Source organism: Artemia franciscana, chromosome 2, assembly GCF_032884065.1.
Source record: "Artemia franciscana chromosome 2, ASM3288406v1, whole genome shotgun sequence".
Lineage (NCBI taxonomy): Eukaryota > Metazoa > Arthropoda > Branchiopoda > Anostraca > Artemiidae > Artemia > Artemia franciscana.
In genome coordinates, this window is record NC_088864.1 from 49,459,038 (window position 1) to 49,480,485 (window position 21,448).

General features: G+C 35.1%; 1 protein-coding gene across 2 annotated transcripts in view; it reads left to right on the forward strand.

The window, feature by feature from the left end:
• The window catches only part of LOC136043121 (arylsulfatase B-like), a 43,697-nt gene that overhangs the window by 19,663 nt on the left and 2,586 nt on the right, over nt 1-21,448 (forward strand). The window contains exons 3-6 of one of the 2 annotated variants that reach the window (XM_065728063.1): nt 6,673-6,899; nt 13,106-13,358; nt 16,070-16,227; nt 16,834-16,969. In XM_065728063.1, coding sequence (XP_065584135.1) covers nt 6,673-6,899; nt 13,106-13,358; nt 16,070-16,227; nt 16,834-16,969 — 774 coding nt within the window. The remainder of the gene's footprint in view (nt 1-6,672; nt 6,900-13,105; nt 13,359-16,069; nt 16,228-16,833; nt 16,970-21,448) is intronic. The other variant, XM_065728057.1, reaches the window with a different exon arrangement.

Here is a 21,448-nt window from a genome sequence, read left to right on the forward strand (position 1 = left end):
AATTAGATGTTACAGTAATTGGATTTAGGTTTTCATTGCATAAATGATTGCGTATTAAAGATTCGTCCTTGAACAAAAATCTAAAGAATTAAGGCTTTTGTACAAAAATTTACAAGCATTATTTAAATGCAGAAAAAAAAATAAAACACAACAAACGAAAAAAACAAAACGTGAAAAAGCTTAGAAAGGGTAAAATACAGCAAAAATAACCATGAATGAAAGAAAAGTGGGAACCATAGCAACCAATTCCAGAGGAGGGGCTTATTATTAGAGATAAATTTAAGCCATATTAAGAGGTGTTAATAAAAACGGATCGCTTCTCTTGCTCTATTAGACGCACCTGCGAGAAAAAAGACACACTTTTACATTCAGTTATTTCTGAGTTTATAACGCAAATGCCGCGTTTCTTTGAGCCAAGACTACGCGTATTTCACGCCACCGTGACAATATGTGGCTAGCCCATCCTAGCAAGCAAATCCGGAGGAGGGAGGGCGTTACTAGAGGGCAATGTTTCATTTAAGCTTTTGTTCAGGTTTTATAAAGCTCCTGTGAGCAAAAATTAAGAATTTTGCACTTTTTGCTATAAGAAAGGCTATGGATGCATGTGTGCTGTGGGACAGTCTTTTTGACTAAAATAAATGTCTGTGTTAGCTGTTTATTTTGTAGGACTACCTGCAACTTCAAAAACGAATTTACCGTACGGCATTACTGCATCTAAAACTCGAGGCTCAATATGTGTATAGTTTTTTGATAATTCTAAATCAATTAAATATCTCCGAATTTCAACAAAATATGATTTTGGCCTTCTTTAGTTTAGGATTGTTGTATTGCACCACAAAATGGCTGAAACTGCCGGTTTGCTGTGGGACAGTGTTTTATGGCTAAAACATGTGTCTATCTTAACCGTTATTTTATAGGACTAACTGCACCTTTAGAAACGAATGCGCTACCATACGGCATCACTGCCAATGAAACTTAAGAGTCAATACACGTATAGTTTTTCGATAACTCTAAATCCATCGAATATCTCAGAATGTTCTCACAATTTGCCTTGTTTTGGCTAAAATTGTTTTTTTAACCGTAAAATGGCTAAAAACGCCACTTTGTTGTTGGAGACTGTTAGGCTAAAATAATCTATTTGTAATAAGCGTTTGTTTTGTAGGACTACCTGCACCTTTAAAAATGAATTAATAACCATACGGTATTACTGTATCTGAAACACAAGGCTCAATATGTGTATAGATTTTTGATTATTCTAAATCCATTAACTATCTCAGAATTTTTGACACAGTAGAACTTTCGCCTTCTTTTGGTTAGAATGGCCGAAAACATTGCTTTGCTGTGACATAGTCTTTTAGGGCTAAAATAAATTTGTATTAACCATTATTTTGCAGGACTACATGTACCTTTTAAAAACGAATGCGCTACCGTACGGCATTATTGCCTCTGAAACTCTAGGGTCAATATGTTTATAGGATTTCGATAACTCTATATCAATTGGCTATCTCAGAATTTTCACACAATAGCTTTTTTGGACTTCTTTTGACTAGAATTTTTCTTTTACACCTCAAAATGGCTGAAAACATCGCTTTGCTATGGGACTGTCTTTTGGCTAAAATAAATGTCTATATTATCCGTTTATTTTGTAGGACTACCTCCAACCTCGAATGCACTACCGTATGGAATTACTACCTCTGAAAATTGAGGCTTAATATGCTTATAGTTTTCGATAATTCTAAATCTATTAACTATCTCACAATATTAGCATGGCATTTTTGCATACAACATTTTTGACACAATAGCATTTTCGCCTACTTAGTCTTTTATGGCTAAAATAACTGTCTATGACAACAGTCATTTAGTAGGACTACCTGAATCTTTTGAAACAAATGAGTTACCATATGGTATTACTGCCTCTGAAACTTGAGTCTCTATATGCGTATAGTTTTTCAATAATTCTAAATCAATTGACTATATCAGAATTTTCACACAATAGCTTTTTGGCCTTTTTTGGCTAGAATTGTTGTTTTGCACCAAAAAATGTCTGGAAACGCCACTTTGCCGTGGGACAGTCTTTTTGGCTAAAATAAATGCCTCTATTAACCGTTTATTTGTAGGACTACTTGCACCTTTAAAAACGAATGCGCTGCCGTACGGCATTACTGTCTCTAAAACTCAAGGTTCAATGCACGAATAGATTTTCGATAATTCTAAATGAATTAACTATCTAAAAATTTTCATACAATAGCATTTTTGCCGTCTTTTGGCTAGAATTTTTGTTTTGCACATCAAAATTGCTGGAACGCCGCTTTGCTGTGGGACAGTCTTCTTCGCTAAAATAAATGTCTATGTTAACCATTTATTATGTAGGACAAACTGCACATTCAAAAGCGAATGTGTCACCGTACGCCATCACTCTCTCTGCAACTGGAGGATAAATATGTGTATGGATAATTCTAAGTCAAATAACTATCCCAGAATTTTCACAAAATAACTTTTTGACCATTTTTGGCTGAAATTGTTGTTTTGTAAAAATAATGACTGAAAACGCGACTTTATTGTGGGACAGTCTTTTTGGCTAAACTAAATGTGTGTGTTAGCCGTTTATTTTGTAGGACAAACAGCAATTTTAAAAACGAATGCGCTACCGTACAGTATTGGTGCCTCTGGAGGCTAAGTGTAGTCTTTCTGATGATTCCGAATCAATTTCAGAATGTTCAAACAATTTCATTTTGGCCTTCTTTTGGCTAGAATCGTTGTTTTGCACCACAAAATGGCTGAAAATGACACTTTGCTGTGGGACAGTCTTTTTGGCTAAAATAAATGTTTATATTAACCGTTATTTTGTAGGACTACTTGCACTTTAAAAACGAATGCGCAACCATACGGCTCTCCAAAACAAAATTGTTCTCTAAAACACAAGGTTCGATATGCGTATAGACTTTTTATAGTTCCGAATCAATTGACCATCTCACAATTTTCACACAATAGTATTTTGGCCTTCTTTTGGTTAGAAAGATTATTTTGCGCGACAAATTTGCTGAAAACATCGCTTAGCGGTGGGAGTCATTAATGGCTAAAATAACTGTCTATATTAACATTATTTTTAAGGCTACCTATACCTTTTAAAAAACGAACACACTGCAGTTCTTCATTACTGCATCTGAAACTCAAGGACCAATTTGCGTATAGATTTTCGATAACAAATCAATTGACTATCTTAAAATTTTCACATAATAGCTTTTTTGAACTTCTTTCGGCTAGAATTGTTGTTTTGCACCACAAATGGCCTAAAGTATGACTTTGCTGTCGGACAGTCGTTTTGGCTAAAATAATTGTCTATGTTAACCGTTAATTTTGTAGGACTACCCACAACCAAATACGATACCGTAAGGCACTAATGCCTCTGAAACTCCTGGCTCAATATGCTTATAGTTTTTCATTAATTCTAAATCAATTAACTATCTCAGAATACTGACACAATAGCATTTTCACCTTCTACAGGCTAGGATTGTTGCATTGCACTGCAAAATGTCTGAAAACGACGCTTTGCTATGGGACAGTCTTTTATGGCTAAAATAAATGTCTATGATAACAGTTATTTTGTAGGTGTACCCGCACCTTTAGAAACGAATGCGCTAACATACGCTATTACTGCCTCTAAAACTCAAGGCTGAATATGCATAAAGTTTTTCGATAATTCTAAATCAATGAACTATATCAGAATTTTCACACAATTGCTTTTCGGCCTTTTTTTGGCCATGTTGTTTTGCACCACAAAATATCTGAAAACGCCGCTTTGCCGTGGGATAGTTTTTGGCTAAGAAAATTTCTATATTAACCCTTAATTTCGTAAGACTACCTGCAACTTTCAAAACGAATGCCCCACCGCACGCTATTACTGTATCTAAAACTTTTTGATAATTCTAAATGAATTAACAATCTCAGAATTTTCAAACAATAGCATTTTGGCCTTCTTTTGGCTAGAATTGTTGTTTTGCACCACAAAATTGCTAAGAACGCTGATTTGCTCTGGGACAATCTTTTATGGCTCAACAAAATGCATATGTTAACCGTTATTTTGTAAGACTACCTGCATTCTTAGAAACGAATACGCTACCATACGGCATTACTGCCTTTGAAACCCGAGGCTCAATATGCGTGTAGATTTTCGATAATTGCAATTAAAGTAACTATCTAAAAATTTTCACACAATATCTTTTTGGACTTTTATTGGCTACAATCATTGATTTGAACATCAAAATTGCTGAAAACGCCGGTTTACTGCGGGACAGTGTTTTTGGCTAAAATAAATTTCTACGAATGCGCTACCTTACTGTATTAATGCCTCTAGAACTCGAGGCTCAATATGCTTATGGATTTTGGATAATTCCAAATCAATTAACTATCCCGGAATTCCCACGCAAAAGCTTTCTGGACTTCATTGGCTAGAATTGTTATTCTGCCCCACAAAATAACTGAAAACAACACTTTGGTATGGGACAGTCTTTTTGGCTAAAATAAATGTCCAAGATAACCGTTTATTTTTTTGGATTACCTGCACCTTTTAGAAACGAATGCCCCACCTTACGGCTTTACTGTCGCTGAAACAGGAGGCTCAATATGCGTATAGTTCTTCGAATCAATAGACTATCAAAATTTTCAAATAAGGCCAATGTATGTCGATTTGTTTTTCTTCATGAAAATAGTTGTATTTATATTTTATCTTCATGTAAGTGTTTTATGTTGATTTATCTACGATAAATTTGTTGCATATTTATTTTTTGTCGGTAAACTTGTTCTGCACTATTCTTATGGCACTTGGTATTTACCAATTAACTTATAGCGATCGCAAGTTCTGTCGGTTGGTCTGTCTGTCCCGGTTTTGTTAGTTTAGGCACTTCCAATTAGGAAATAGTTGCTTCCCCGATTCGACCATCTGGGGGAGTGGAGGGACGGTTAATTGTGAAAAATTAGAAAAATTGAGGTATTTTTAACTTACGAAGGGTTGATCGGAACGGGGGATCGGTCGAACGGGTGAAAGGATCATTTAACATTTAGAAGGATATCGTGTCTCAGAGCTCTTATTTTAAATACCAACCGGATCCGTTGATATTAGGGGGAGTTGGAGGGGGAAACCTAAAATCTTGGAAATCGCTTAGAGTGAAGAGATCGGGATGAACCTGACGGGAAAAAGAAGTAAAAGTCCTAGATACGTGATTGACATAATCGGAGAAAATGAGGTATTCTCAACTTGTGAAGGAGCGATCGAATCTTAATAAAATTTCATATTTAGAAGGATCTCTTAACTCAGATCTTTGATTTTAAATCCTGATTGGATCCAGTTTCATTGGGGGGAGTTGGGGTGGGGGGAACCGGAAATCTTGGAAAACGCTTAGAGTGGAGAGATCAGGATGAAACTTGGTGGGAAGAATAAGCACAAGTCCAAGATTCGTGACTGACATAACCGAAACGGATCTGCTCTCTTTGGGGGAGTTGTGGGGGGGGGGGTAATTCGGTAAAATTAGAAAAGATGAGGTACTTGTAACTTACGATTGGGTGATTAGATCTTAATGAAATTTGATATTTAGTAGGATCTTGTACTTCAGAGTTGATTTTTACAATCCTGACCAGATCCTGTGACATTTAGGGCCTGCAAATCGGGCCCTAAGGGCCTGATTTGGCTTATTTTAGAAAATAGGGGTAATACCCCCTAAAAGTCATAGAACCTTAACGAAAATCACACCATCCGTTTCAGCGTATCAGAGAACCGTAATGTAGAAGTTTCAAGCTCCTATCTACAAAAATGTAGTATTTTCCAATTTTTGCAAGAAGACAGGTTGGCAGGCCCTGAGGATTTTTTCTAGGTCTTTAAAAAATATAACTAAAGAAATTTTCAGGAAAACATTTGCATAAGTAAACTAACACTTCCTATTATGTAAAAACATCTGCATCCGGAAAAAAATTGATAACACTTGTTCGCCGTTAAACTTCTTCGTGATTAACGATGTGGAAGAAAAGAGTAGGGACTATGTGTGTTTTGGAAGTGCCTATGGCTGCACTGCTATTAAGCTTGATGAATTTTGTACATAGAATAAGCATTAAAATTTGATTCTTTTTTATGCATCTATTGGTATCAAAACTCCTTATTTACAGTTTGTTACCACGAACTGTTTAATATTTATCCAGTTGAACTCAATTTTCTTGCATACGATTTATTATTCAATTTATCACACTTACTAATTACTCAATTTTAATTTACTACTCAATTTATTACATAATCCTTTGACGGGATCATATATTCGTGCAATCACATACCTGCCCGCTAAGACAGATATACAGCGCATCAAGAGATAAAAAAATAACAGCAACAGAAGTATGCTATTTAAGGTGATATCTACGACCGTTACGAAGGGGGGGGGGTGCACCATCAGAATAGCGATGATTATATTTGGAAAGAGCGTCTATTAGGGAATGAAAAGATACTTACTATCTATTTGTTAATATAGTGTTTCCTTCAGAAGAGCCAAACTCTAGGACATTATTGATAAAGGAAAGCAGTACGCCTGTCTAGCTCTTTAGCGTTTTTAAAATCATTATTCCTGGCGGAGCTGAGATTGTGTCGCATTCTAAAGTAAAACTTTAATTTATATATACATATTTATTTCAAAGGCATGCAGAACTATGTAATCGAAGCTGGGTCTCCGTATGGGCTACCGCTCAATGAAATAGTCCTTCCTCAACATTTAAAGGAACTAGGATATCAAACAAAAGCAGTTGGAAAATGGCATTTAGGATCCTTTTCAAGACCGTTTTTGCCCACTAACAGAGGATTTGAATCTCACTATGGCTATTGGCTTGGATTCAAGGATTACTATGATCATACAAACGCTGAAAATGTTTAAGTACCATTTGGAATATATTATTCATTTGCAACAAATATTTTAAATAATCTGAGGTTTAAGGGCGTAGATATCCTCTTGCATCCTCTGATTACGCCCATGGGTGTTGTCGAGCTCAAAATGACAATATAGAATTAAAATTTGGACAATTTCCAGACTTCCCGACCTAGGTCTAATAGACCCTAAATATTTTTGGAAACTAAACTTAAAAATTAATCAAAGCTAAACTTATCAGCGTGTAACTGATTTACTCTATTTTTTAAATGGATGATGCACTGTATTTGGATTGTTGACAGGTAAATTAGTTTCTCCACGACCCTCTAAATCTATCTTTAACCTAAATTGATTTTTTTTAAATTTAGTGTTTTATCTAGAAAATCAGTGCCATTTTATATTTCACCACTTAAGCCATGGAGGGGTCCACACAACCAAAAACCTGCAAATCTAAAAAATTGACTTTTAGAGCAATATTTTTGCATTTTGTTGAGTGATCCATTTGCGCAATATTTGGAGAAAAAAAAAGAAAGAACCGGGGTCTTAATTTTAGTGGTGGCAGAAACATCATATACTTTGGCTTGTTTTTTTTTTGTCATAATGAAAGCCAAATCTTAATTTCTTTTGATTGTTCGGGTGGTGGGACAAAACCTTCTTTTTCTTCCAACAATTTTCCTAGTCCAGGCTTTTGATTTTCAAAGATATGGTAAGCATTGGTGACCACCTTTGTTTCTTTCAAATTGTTCAGGTGGTTGGACGAAAACTTCTTCGGTTGCCTCGGCTTGTCTTTTGTCATTATGAAAGACATATTGCCGAACCTTTTTCAAACAGTTCGTCGTAACTAATCAAACAGTTCAAGGTAACGAACTGTAATAAGAAGCGACCCGGCTCAATAGTAACCAAAACTCTAAAAACGGAATTTTCATACCAGTAGTTACATTCAAAAGAATCGCATTTTAATGCTGATTTAAATATATAAGTTTCATCAAGTTTAGTCTCACCCATCAAAAGTTACGAGCCTGAGAAAATTTTCCTTAATTTAGGAAATAGGAGGAACACCCCTTAAAAGTCATAGAATCTTAGCGAAGATCACACCATCAGTTTCAGCGTATCAGAAAACCCTATTGTAGAAGTTTCAAACTCCTATCTACAAAAATGTAGTATTTTGTATTTTTTGCCAGAAGACAGATCACGGACGCGTGTTTATTTGTTTGTTTTTTTTCTCCAGGGGTGATCGCATCGACCCAGTGGTCCTAGAATGTCGCAAGAGGGCTCGTTACAACAGGACTTAAAAGTTCTAGCGCTCTTTTTAAGTGACTAAAAAAATTGAAGGGCACATAGGCCCTCTCCCATGCTCATTTTTTCCCAAAGTCACCGGATCAAAATCCTGGGATAGCCATTTTATTCAGCATACACGAAAAACCTAATAACTATGTCTTTGGGGACGACTTACTCCCCCACAGGCCCCGTGGGAGGGGTTGAAAGTTACACTCTTTGACCAGTGTTTACATATAGTAATGGTTATTGGGAAGTGTACAAACGTTTTCAGGGGGATTTTTTTGGTTCGGAGGGAGGAGTTGAGGGGAGGGAGTTATTAGAGGGTAAATCTCCATGGATGAATTTCTCAGGGGGGAAGAGAATTTCCTTGATGGGGGTTCAGGATTTTCTAGCATTATTTAAACAAAAAAGAAAAAACAAATATGGAAAAGACTTTTCAACTGAAAGTAAGGAGCAGCATTAAAACTTAAAACGAACAGAAATTATTACGCATTTGAGGGGCTCACCTCCTCCTAATATGTCGCTCTTTACGCTAAAGTATTTTTAGTAATTTCAACTATTTATTCTACGGCCTTTGTGATTCAAGGGTCATTCTTAAGGAATTGGGACTAAATTTTTAGCTTTAGTGTAAAGAGCGAAGTATTGACGAGGGGGCGAACCTTCTCATATACTTAATAAAAACATACGAATATAGAAGTTCGTTACGTAAGTTAATTTGTAAGTTACGTATATTTTTTACTAATAAAGACGTTCGTAAAAAATCAAAAGTTCTAGTTGCCTTTTTAAGTAACCAAATAATTGGAGGGCAACTAGACTTCCTCTCCCGATCCTTTCTGTCTCAAAATCGTCCGATCAAAACAATGAGAAAGCCATTTAGCCAAAAAAAAACGCAAATTTTGTTTTAATTATTCATGTGCGGATAGCCAAAATAAAAACATGCATTAATACAAAAAGTTCAAAAATTAAATAAAAAACAAGTTTTTTAACTGAAAGTAAGGAGCGACGTTAAAACTTAAAACGAACAGAACTTACTCCGTATATGAAAGGGCCTGTTCCCTCCTCAACGCCCCACTCTTTACGCTATAGTTTTTTACTCTTTAAAAAGTAGAGTTGAGAGAAAGAGTCAAACATTTTTTATTTAATTTCTATTAATTGTTCATGTGGTGAGACAGAAACTTCTTTATCTTCCAGCGATTTGTCTATTCCAGGCTTTTGATTTTCAAATGTACGGTAGGCATTAGTGACCACTTTTTTTCTTCTAATTGTTCAGGTGGAGGAAAAAAAACTTCTTCTTTTGCGTCGGCTTGTCTTTTTTCATTATGAAAGACATATCGCTGAATCTCTTTTTTTTTAATTTTTCAGGTGGTAGGTACAAAATATCTCTGTCTTTCAAAGATTTATCTTGTCCATGTTTTTGATTTTCAAAGGTATGTTAGGTATTGATGACCTTGTCCAGGTCAAAATCCAAAACTCAGTCATCATTGCTATCACTTTCAATTTGTTTGGTTCGTTTTACCTCGGCTTGTCTTTCGTCATTATGAAATACATATCGCCGAACCTTTGTTTTTTAACAAAGTTGTGGTAGGGATTTATAACCTTACCCATGTCAAAATTTCAAACCCAATCATCATCCCTATGATTTTCAGTTTTGACACGTTTTGAGTTTCGCTGTCCAGGTTGATTTTCATTGACTCGCTCACATGTACGGCATCGCATGTCTTCTATCCGCGTTTGTCTTTGCTCATCATTTTCATTTCCGACACGCCGCCGCTGTTCTGCTAACTGCGTGTGTATTTGTTCTTCCTTTTTCATTTTTGACTTACTCACTTGCTTGGTATCGCATGTCTTCTAACCGCGTGTTTCTTTGCTCTTCATTTCATTTTTAATACGCTCTAATTGTCGTTTCCGCACATCTTCTAACCGTATCTTTGCTCTTCATTTTCATTTCGCCGCCGGGTCCCAGTACTCGCCTCACGGCAGGTTTCTTTATATGGATTCTCACTGTAATTTGTCTTCTAAATGCAGACAATTTGGGCCCTTTCTTTCATGACGTCCAAATGGGCCTTAAATTAGAAGTAGTGCCTTTGTGAACTTGCGTTTTTTTTATCGGACCTTTGACTTTTGCTTCGGCTTGTGTTTCGTCATTATGAAAGACATATCGCCGAACCTTTGTTTCTTTTAATTGTTCAGGTCTTGGGACAAGAACTTCTTCTTTTGCCTCGGCTTGTCTTTTGTCATTATGAAAGATATATCGCCGAACCTTTGTTTCTTTTGATTGTTCGGGTGGTGGGACAGAAAAGTCTTTTATTTCAACGATTTATCTAGTCAGGTTTTTGATTTTCAAAGGTATGGTAGGTATCAATGACCTTATCCATGTCTAAATCCAAAACCTAATAATCATCGCTATCACCTCGGCTTGTCTTTCGTGATTATGAAATACATATCGCCAAACCTTTGTTTTTAACAAAGATATGGTAGGCATTGATGTCCTTATCCATGTCAAAATCCCAAACCCAATTGTCATTGCTATCATTTTCAGTTTTGACACGTTTTGATTCTCTCTGTCTGGTTCGATTTTCATTGACTCGCTCACATTTTTGGTGTCGCATGTCATCTAACCGTGTGTGTCTTTGCTCTTCTTTTTTATTTTTGACACACGACCGCTGTTCTTCTTACCGCGTGTGTATTTGATGTTCATTCTCATTTTTGAATCGCTCATATACTTAGTCTCACGTGCCTTAACCACGTGCGTCTTTGCTCTTCATTTTTATTTTTGACTCAATCACATGCTCGGTGTTGCATGTCTTCTAACCGCGTGTTTCTTTGATCTTCATTTCATTTTAGACACGTTCTAATTGAAGTATTTTTAATTGAAATACTTACATGATGTACTAACATCGCACATGACGTCATTTGCAAAAATCAAATTAAGTCTCTTAACGAATTTTCTCAAACTTTTGACCTATCTAAGTCGTTTTTAATGCGAGAATATCACAAGAACCAAAATCAAGGCCCTTAAAAAAATTTCTCAGGCTTCTGACCTATCAAGATCGTTTTCTAATGCGAGAATATCACAAGATACCAATTTTCCCGAAACAATATTGAGGCGTTTTCGAGAAAAAATACATAATTATTGCTCACTTATAAACATAGTATAAATAATTGATGCATTGGGACATAACCTTCTTTTTCTTCCAACGATTTATCTAGTCCGGAATTTTGATTTTCAAAGGTATGGTTGAACATTGATGGCCTTATTTATGTTAAAATCCAAAACCCAATAATCATCGCTATCATTTTCAATTTGTTGGGGTCTTTTTACCTCGGCTTGTCTTTCGTCAATATGAAATACATATTGCCGAATCTTTGTTTTTTAACAAAAGCATGGTAGGCACTGATGAGCTTATGCATTTCAAAATCCCAAACCCAATCAAGGTCGCTATCATTATCAATTTTTACACGTTTTGATTCTCGCTGTCCAGGTTGATTTTCATTGACTCACTCACATATTTTGTATCGCATGTCTTCTAACCGCATGTGTCTTTGCTTTTCGTTTTCATTTTTGACTTGCTCAGATGCTCGATGTCGTATGTCTTCTAATTCCAATTTTTGGCCTTCCAACAGACATTAAATTATAAATAATTGATGCATTGGAAGCTAAACAATCTTATTTATGCTATGCATGACATCATGTTAGAAAATGCTTATATGATGTCATAAGAAATGATTATATAACATAGTACATGACGTCATTTGCAAAACCAAATTAAGGCTCTTATCGAATCGAGACGGCGAAGTGGAATTTTGGCCTAAATATATTTTTCATTTATTAGTTTTCATCTTTTTGTAAGTTTTCATCTTTTATTAGTTTTCATCTTGTTGTAAATCAGCTCGTTTTGCTACGTTTTCTTGTATTGTCGTGTCTAGCCAGTGCGATCTCGCAAATTCCTTTCTGACTTATCCCCGCTTCCCTTTCCCCCTCTCGTGGGTACCCTTGTCTGATGCATTGCTATCTGAAGTACTTCCATCTCGAATCGCTTAACTAGGGCGATAAAACAAATCCACATTGTGCTTATTTTCATGTTTAGGTTTGCAACATTTGGGTTAATGGGTTAATAAACCCATCTTTCTCTCTGTCGCAACTATTTTAACACAATTAAAGTAAAACTATAGGGGAATTATAATGAAGCCACGTGAAGAGTTTTGTGGAAGGGTTCCACCTTCTAAAACGTGAGAAATTCCAAAAAGACGTGTACCTTTTCATGATGCCGTGACTCTGAGAAACAAGGTAAACGACATTACCCCATAAAATAAACTGAACCCCTCTGCAAAAAACTGTCTTATTCAAAACTGAAAAATTCCAAGCTATCTTCTAAGTCTTTGAAATGTAGTAAGTAAAACTAAGGTAAATACTTCACAAAAGAAGAAGAAGAAAAAAAAAAGAACACAGACGTAAATGCCCTAGAAATCAATTTTGTCTCCAGCAATTGAAATTGATTTTATCTTCAATATATTCAATTGTAGGTATTAAGAACAATTACATACAAGCAGCAATGTTTTTAGGCCTCATAATCTAGGTGGAGGGCCAGGTTTGCCAAAGGGTTTGGGTCCCAATTTTTTTTATGTTACATACCTATAATATAAAATAATAGGAATTTGATATCAGATAAGACACTATTTGCATTTGGAATTGGTTTAACCACTATTTTCGAAATTTATATCTGCCTTTAAAACTGGGAGTGGGCTTACCCAACTCAGGGGTGGAACTATCACTTTCTGCAAGGCCTTAGCAATGTAAGTGTCCTTAGCCGCCCTTGCAGAAAAAAGAAACTAACTAAAACTTCCCCAAAATCATCTGCAAAACTATAAATACAAACTATACGTGAGTAAAATTTTAGGCCAAGTTGTTATCAATATTTATTTTATATTAGGGAATGTGGGGTTTGGATCTGCATGATGGCTTGGAAGACGATTGGTCAGAATTTGGCAACTATACCACTCGACTATTTACTCGCAAAGCAGAAGAGATTATTGAAAACCACAGTCCAGAAGAAGGACCCTTGTTTCTTTATCTGGCCCATCTGGCGGTCCATTCTGCGAATCCGCATAGTCCATTGCAAGCGCCAAGAGAGACGGTAAAAAGGTTTGAATACATCGAAGACAAGAATCGAAGGATCTTTGCAGGTTTGAAGTCCAGTTTTACTCTAGCTAATATTATTGTGTCTTTGTTATTGATCTTTATTTCTTCCTTTTCTTAGCTATAAATCAGCATTCATAAAAAGAACTAAACAAAGAAAATTAATAAACGACCCGGGTCAATAGTAACCAAAACTCAAAAAAATGGAATTTTGATACCAATAGCTACATCAAAAGAATCGAATTTTAATGCTGATTTTAAATATATAAGTTTCATCAAGTTTAGTCTTACCCATCAAAAGTAACGAGCCTGAAAAAAATTTGCCTTATTTTAGAAAATAGGGGGAAACAACCCCTAAAAGTCATAGAATCTTAACGAAAATCACACCATCAGATTCAGCGTATCAGAGAACACAATTGCAGAAGTTTCAAGCTCCTATCTATAAAAATGTGGAATTTTATATTTTTGGCCAGAAGACAGATCACGGATGCGTGTTTATTTGTTTGTTTTGTTTTTTTTTTCCAGGGGTTATCGTATCGACCCGGTGGCTCTAGAACCTTGCAAGAGGGCTCATTCTAACGGAAATGAAAAGTTCCAGTGACCTTTTTAAGTGACCAAAAAATTGGAGGGCACCTAGGCCCCCTCCCACTCTAATTATTTTCCCAAAACCGCCGGATCAAAATTCTGAGATAGCCCTTTTATTCAACATAGTCGAAAAAACCTTATAACTATGTCTTTGGGGACGACTTACTCCCCCACAGTCCCCGTGAGAGGGGCTACTAGTTACAAATTTTGACCAGTGCTTACATATAGTAATGGTTATTTGGAAGTGTACAGACGTTTTCAGGGGGATTTTTTGGTTGGAGGAGGGGGTTGAGAAGAGGGGGATAATTTCGGGGAACTTTCCTTGGAGGAATTTGTCATGGGTGAAGAAAATTTCCATGAAGGGAGCGCAGGATTTTCTAGCATTATTTAAAAACAAAACAATGAAAAAATAAATATGAAAAATTTTTTCATCTAAGAGTAAGGAGCAGCATTAAAATTTCAAACGAACAGAAATTATTACATATATGATGGGCTCACCTCCTCCTAATAACTCGATCTTTACGCTAAAGTATTTTTAGTAATTTCAACTATTTATTCTACGGCTTTTGTGATTCAGGGGTCATTTTTAAGAAATTGGGACAAAATTTACGCTTTAGTGTAAAGAGCAAGGTACTGACGTGGGGTAAACCCCCTCATATACGTAATAAAAACATGAGAATACAGAAGTTCGTTACATATGCTAATTTGTAAGTTACGTATATCTTTTACTAATAAAAACATTCGTAAAAAATTAAAAGTTCTAGTTGCCTTTTTAAGTAACCAAAAAATCGGAGGGCAACTAGGCCTCCTCCCTCGCTCCTTTTTTCCCAAAACCATTCGATCAAAACTATGAGAAAGCCATTTTGCCAAAAAAAATAAATATGCAAATTTCGTTTTAATTATTCATCTGCGGAGAGACAAAATCAAAACATGCATTGATTCAAAAGCGTTCAGAAATTAAATTAAAAAAAAAGTTTTTTTTAACGGAAAGTAAGTAGTGACATTAAAACTTAAAACAAGCAGAAATTACTTCGTATATGAAAGGAGCTGCTTCCTCATCAACGCCCCGCTCTTTATGCTAAAGTTTTTTACTGTTATAAAAAGTAAAGTTAAGAGAAAGAGTCAAACTTTAGCGTAAAGAGCGGGGCGTTGATGAGGAAGCAGCCCCTTTCATATACGAAGTAATTTCTGTTCGTTCTAAGTTTTAATGTCGCTCCTTACTTTCCGTTAATCAGAATCATAGAGTGCTTTCACAGTGAGAAATTTCTAAATACAACATAAAATTTTTGTCGCTGATGATCAAAGCAGTATCGGTTTACCAGTTTAGTAAATGTTTACTTATAAGCATTAAGAGTAAGTTGAACTAAATCTGATATCAAAGATTTAGTAGTTCAATAATATTCCAAGTTTTTGGAACAATCTCTAAGATTTTTCTTTGTGGAAATGGGGGGGGGGTTAAAGTTTCTATATTACCTCAAATTTGCACTTTTGAGAAAAGTTGACCTTTGACATTTTTCCATGGTACTGAACATTTGATTCCAGAATACAGCCTTTTAGAATATATAGTATCCAACACAAAGAAGAATAAAAAAAGATTCGGTTTCCAAGAACAGTTTCCAAGTACCACTAGGATTTCCCAATGTCGGAAATCTCGCAGTTATACTCTATGATATCTATTTTTTGGCGAAATAAACCCATTTTTCATATTAACATTACATTTTAAATGTTTGCATGCCACTGACAGCGGTTATGTGGAATTAAAAACAACTAAGTTTTATTTTAACCTAAAACTCCATTTCATAAGTATGTCCGCTACTCAATCCCATTTATTTACTTTGATATTTAATAGAGTATCTTAGAAGAGGCTCATCTTTCCGAGGAAAATAATCTCTTAAAAAAAAAAAAAAAACAGCAACAAAACATAAATTAAAAAAAGTAGTATTTTACTATCTATTCAAATCTTTTCAGTAGTTATTGGTACATTTTAAGCTACTCCTAAATACAAACCACTAAAAATAGAATCTCCAGATACGATTCAGTTTAGAAATCTATGCTAAATTGCTTATGAGTTAAATTAGCTGAAAATGACTATCGCAATTGTTTTTGTATCAAAGTATTTGGTCGAAAATTTGATTTTGTGAATTAAATATTATTCGAGCACTTTTATTTTTAGCGATGGTTTATGAGCTCGACTTATCCATTGGAAGGGTAGTTAAGAAGCTTTCCCAAAAGAATCTCTTGAAAGACACCATTATCGTCTTTTCTTCAGATAACGGGGGACCAGCTGCAGGTTTCAACCAGAACGCTGCTTCAAACTGGCCTCTAAAAGGAGTAAGTTCTTTTCTGTGCATTAGAGTCAAGAGAAATAAAATATTTGTCATAAGGCAACCTGTGTCATATATATATATATATATATATATATATATATATATATATATATATATATATATATATATATATATATATATATATATATTCATTGAACATAACCTTCAATAAAAACTTCTATGAAAATTGTCAAACGTTTCTGAAGCATATAAGTTACAGAGCGTGTCGTTTTTGAACGCAGTTATTAAAATTTGAACTTTATATTGGTAATCAGTGACTTCACAGATCTTCAAATAGGAACTTTACTTGAAATCAAACATCAACTTAGAAATACATATTATCACCTTTTGGTAAAAAGATAAATCTACCACAATAACCGTCTTTTTTTTCTGTAACACTGTCCTAACATGGCAAGAGAAACATTATGAAAACTAACAGCATAAAGCATCATGGTACAGGTTTTTCTTCACACTTAAATGTAAATGATACGAATTTAAGCTTTATCATTCAAATTGTCTCCAGAAGAAGAAGAATGCATAACTGGTTACAATGTAATTATCCTGAGTTTACTAGAATTTATTACTCAACCAAAAATTACCTCTTATGTAGGTTAAAAATACACCATGGGAAGGAGGAGTCCGAATGGCTGGCTTAGTATGGGCTAATAACCTTGAACAACCAGGACGAGTTTATACCAATCTTATGGATATGGTAGATTGGCTTCCTACACTATACGGTGCAGCAGGTAAGCTTTTAGTTGGATTTTTTTTTTGCAGTAAATTTATAAAAAAGTACTGGTTAAATATTTGAACAGTAACACTATTATACTGATAAAATATACTGGAATGTTCTATGAGTAAAAGATATCAGGTTTTAATTTATTTTTTAAGGAAGCTGGTAAAATCTATTACTGGAAAAACATGGGACTGTGGTTTAAGACGACTTGTTACAAGACACTCTCATTCAAGGTTTTCTGATCCTTAAGGCAAATATATCTGTGAAACTGACAGAGATTCGCACTCTGTTGGCCCGGGTGGCTTTGCGCTAAGATAAGTGGCAGGTAGAGAGTCCCAACTTGGCATCAACAATTGGGTTCAGTCAAATTGTGCGTTCAACGAGTAACCACAATTCTTGGGGCATTTCGGCAAATTACTGCCAAATGGGATACTCTGAAAATGATTTTAATAAATGTTTGTTTTACCAACATAACTAAAAAAAAAAAAACTAAATATAAATTCCTCTTTTAAAAGAGCTTTAATCAAAAAAAGCTCAGACTACGTCCACACTTTCTCACCAGTTAAGAAAAATGTTTCAATTAACTTAAGTGTGGTCTGGTCTCATGAATGTCCTGATTTTACGCCAAAATAGCGCAAGTCACAAGACATTCTTGCACTATAAAAATTTAGATCTGAATATATATCTTTTGTTGTTTGTTTTTTGTTATGTAAATTTCCTATGGCCCACGGGCTTTTTCTGGAATAAATTATTATTATTATTATAATACTATAATTATGGCTATTCTTTGAGGACAAAATAAGAACTAGAGAAGAAAGGCTTTAGTAATTTGATGAAAAGTAGAATATCCCCTAATGTTCTAAAAAATAAAAAAATAATGTAGCCTATTGCTACCAGGAAAATTTTAATTTTTAATGACTACAGTTGGAAGTATGCGGCAATCATGTTGTCCTTGAATGGTTGTGAAATGTCATGACAGCCTCAAACTTTAATTTTTTTTTTTTAGATTTTTTTTTGCATATTCGGATACAATATTCTTAGAAACTCTCATAATATTTTCATTCCACTTTTTTGGTATTAGGCATTTCTTATAGTCACTTGTTATCTGTATTCATCCTAATCATACTGATAAACGATAAAAGTTTTTCATAAACACAAATATTTAGCTCATTTTTGAGCTTAGCTTCTAATTTATTAATGTTTAATAGTGCGATATGAGAGAAATTCTTACAAACCACAATACATTCAAACATACTTACTCACCCCTACTACTACTACTAACAACTCTCCGCAAGCCGCCTGAGACCAACACAGCTACGCACGCTCCTCCTCCATCGTAATCTATTCAAAGCCTCCCTCTTTATACCCTCCCAGGAAGTTTTCATTTCCTTTAAATCTTTCTTTATGACATCCTCCTACCCCCAAACGAGGACGACCTTTTTTCCGTTTAGCCCTAGACGGTTGGAAAAAAGGACAATCTCCGGCAATCTGTCATCCTTCATCTGACTAACGTGCCCTAGCCATCTCAAACTTTCTCTCATTATAGCCTAGAAAACGGGATCGGACCACACTTTTCATACAGCCTACTGTTTGAAATACTGCCAGTCAGCCGGGTAACCAGAACAATCCATAGGCAATTTTACTGGAAAACATCTAGAAAATCTTCATCCGCTTTTCGGAGCGCTCATACTTCAGAGCCATATTTAAACACTGCCATCACTGTAGCTTCCAATAGTCTATATTCCTAGCCTTAGTGACTTAGTCTTCTTAACATTAATTTTTAAACCTATTCTAGCACCTTGAACTCGCAAAACCTCTATAAGTTCATTCATTTTGCTCACACTTTCATTTAGGATGCTTGAATCATCAGCATAGTCTAAGTCCAGGAGTGTTTTTCCTCCCCATTTGATTCCGTGTTCTCCCATTGCCTTTTCTGTGCTCCTTAAGACATAGTCCATCAAAATGATTCACATAAAGGGGGATAGAACACGACCCTACTTAACGAGATTTAATACAAGACCAGCTGCTAAACTCATTTCCTACCTTAACCGTAGCAGTGTTATTCTCGTGTATAGCACTAATCACTTTAATGTATATGTATGGTATACTATACAAGGATAAGACCTTTGCTGAAGCTCTTTTACCAACATAATCAAACTCTTGCTCATAATATATAAAACTCAGAACCAAAGGTGTTTGACAACTCAAGCACTTCTCAAGTATTAACCCAAGAGAGAAAATATGGTGGGCACATCCTCTACCTTTTCTAAAACCGCACTGTTCTTCTCTTAAAGCTTTGTCCACAGCATCCCTCAGTCTAAAAAGTATCATATTACAAAGCAATTTACTACCTACAGAGACCAGAATAATGCCTCGATAATTATTACCGCCTTTCTTATACAGTGGTTTAATTAAGATATTCCTAAAATCACTAGGGACTTTCCCTTTTTCAAACATCATATTCATAATCTTCAGTAACTTATTTCTAACCTCAGAGTCACCATATTTAAGAAACTCACTTACCACACTATCAGCACCTGGAGCCTTGTTATTTTTTAATCCTTTAGGTACTGTCGCTAACTCTTCCTTACAGAGCAAATCTTCCTTCACATCTAAGGCATCACAAGCTTCCTCTATATGTTTTCCTGCAACTCTTTTTCGGTTTAGCACATTCTCAAAATGTTCTGCCCATCTCTGTTTAACAATTTCCTTATTACTAATTGTGGCCCTGTTCCTATCTTTAACTGGAACAAGTCTGGATTGACTACTGCCTCTCAATTTATAAACATGTCGGTATAATATTTTACTATTATGCCGTCTAGCTGCGTCCTCCAGATCCTCGGTGAATGCTATTTGCGTGCAATCTTTTTTTTATAGAGTATTCAAAACAACTATTGAATAGAATAGTTGCCGATTACCTTTCAAAACATTTGAACTGAAATTTCTACTGTTTATTGCAAATGAAACTATATAAGCGCTTAAATTATCGAAAGATAAACATAAGAGCGTAAGCCTTTTATAACACTACACTCCTGTGTATTCAATAGTTTTGTGTATTCATATTATACATCATATTATCATATATTTTCATATTATTATCATGTTTTCCACTCAGTTTACTTTTTACTTCATCAGGAAAGTCCCTTTTTTACTTTATCTTTCCCTTTTTCGTAATTAGTCCTTTTTTTTAATTAAGATTCGTCATGCTGATTTTTCAGCTGTTTGATATCACATGTTTTTAGATTAGTTTTTGCCCACGCTTCTGGCGTGTTGTTTATTTGCTTGTTTTTGTTTCACTAAAAACTGCATATGAGGGTCTTTTTTATTCTGAGTTTTATTTTATTCTTAGTTTTTGCTTTTCCTGAAACTATTGTAATTTCAATGATTTAAATAGCCTGAAAACTTCAATTTGGAATGTCACAGCGTTAAAAAACAATTATCGTATTGAATATTAGTCATCTTCCGAAAATATTTTAGTCAGCTCTTGATCATTACACTTAAAACATATCTTGTGGAAATTAAGCGAAACTGGGAGCGTGTATAGTTGTAGGTAGCTCGTTGAAAACTGGATATTTACGATTTAAAACTTTGGTTTCGACCTAGAAGAGTCGAGGCTGATTCTCCCCAGAAATACCCTCCCTCTAGTAAAACCGAACAGCCAAAGCGAAAGCATAGACAATAAAAAGAATGAAGAAAAGAAGAAGGCTAAATCAAAGCACAAATAAAAGGCTGAAGGGCCATGAAATGGATATCAGCACCGCCGGTAGGGACTGTAAATTCCAGTTCGTATTCTTTAACTGTACCTGCCTGTATTTCAACAACAGATAGAATGCATGGTGGAAAATATTCACAAGTAGTTATTTTTATATTTTTGTTGATCTTCATTACTTTTTTCGCATTTTTTGGAGGTTGAATTATCATACGAGGGTGAGATAAAGGTTAAACAAAATAATGTGTAAACAGGTATTAGCTGCAACTTGGGAAGGGGTGCCTTTTGAAGGTTGTCCGAATACGGGCCTTCGGGGTTTATTATAGTTAGTTTTAAAAATAAATATCTTGTCTTATTTATCTCGTGCTCAAAGATACCAGTTCAACCCTTACCATCTAAAACATGTCCAATACCTTTACCGAGTAAATTTAAACGGACAGAACTCCTTCTTTTAAATAAGGAAGGATATTATTTTCTTTAACGTTTATCTTACCTGCTCAACCCCCTAAAACACGAATAAAAGAATTAAAGGAAATAAAAATAAACACTACAGAATTTTCTAAACCATATACTGTACTTACATTTTAGAATATTCATATATACCTTCTTTTCTTCATTCTTTTTCTTTGTCTTACTTTCCATTTGGCTGCTCAATTTTCCGTGAGAGGGGGTTTTCCCGTGGGATAATTGTCTGTTCAGAAAAATTTTCCGCAAGGGGAGGGTGTCCACATGGGGGGAATTTTCAATGTCGGACACCGACCTAGAAAGACAAAGTTCAAT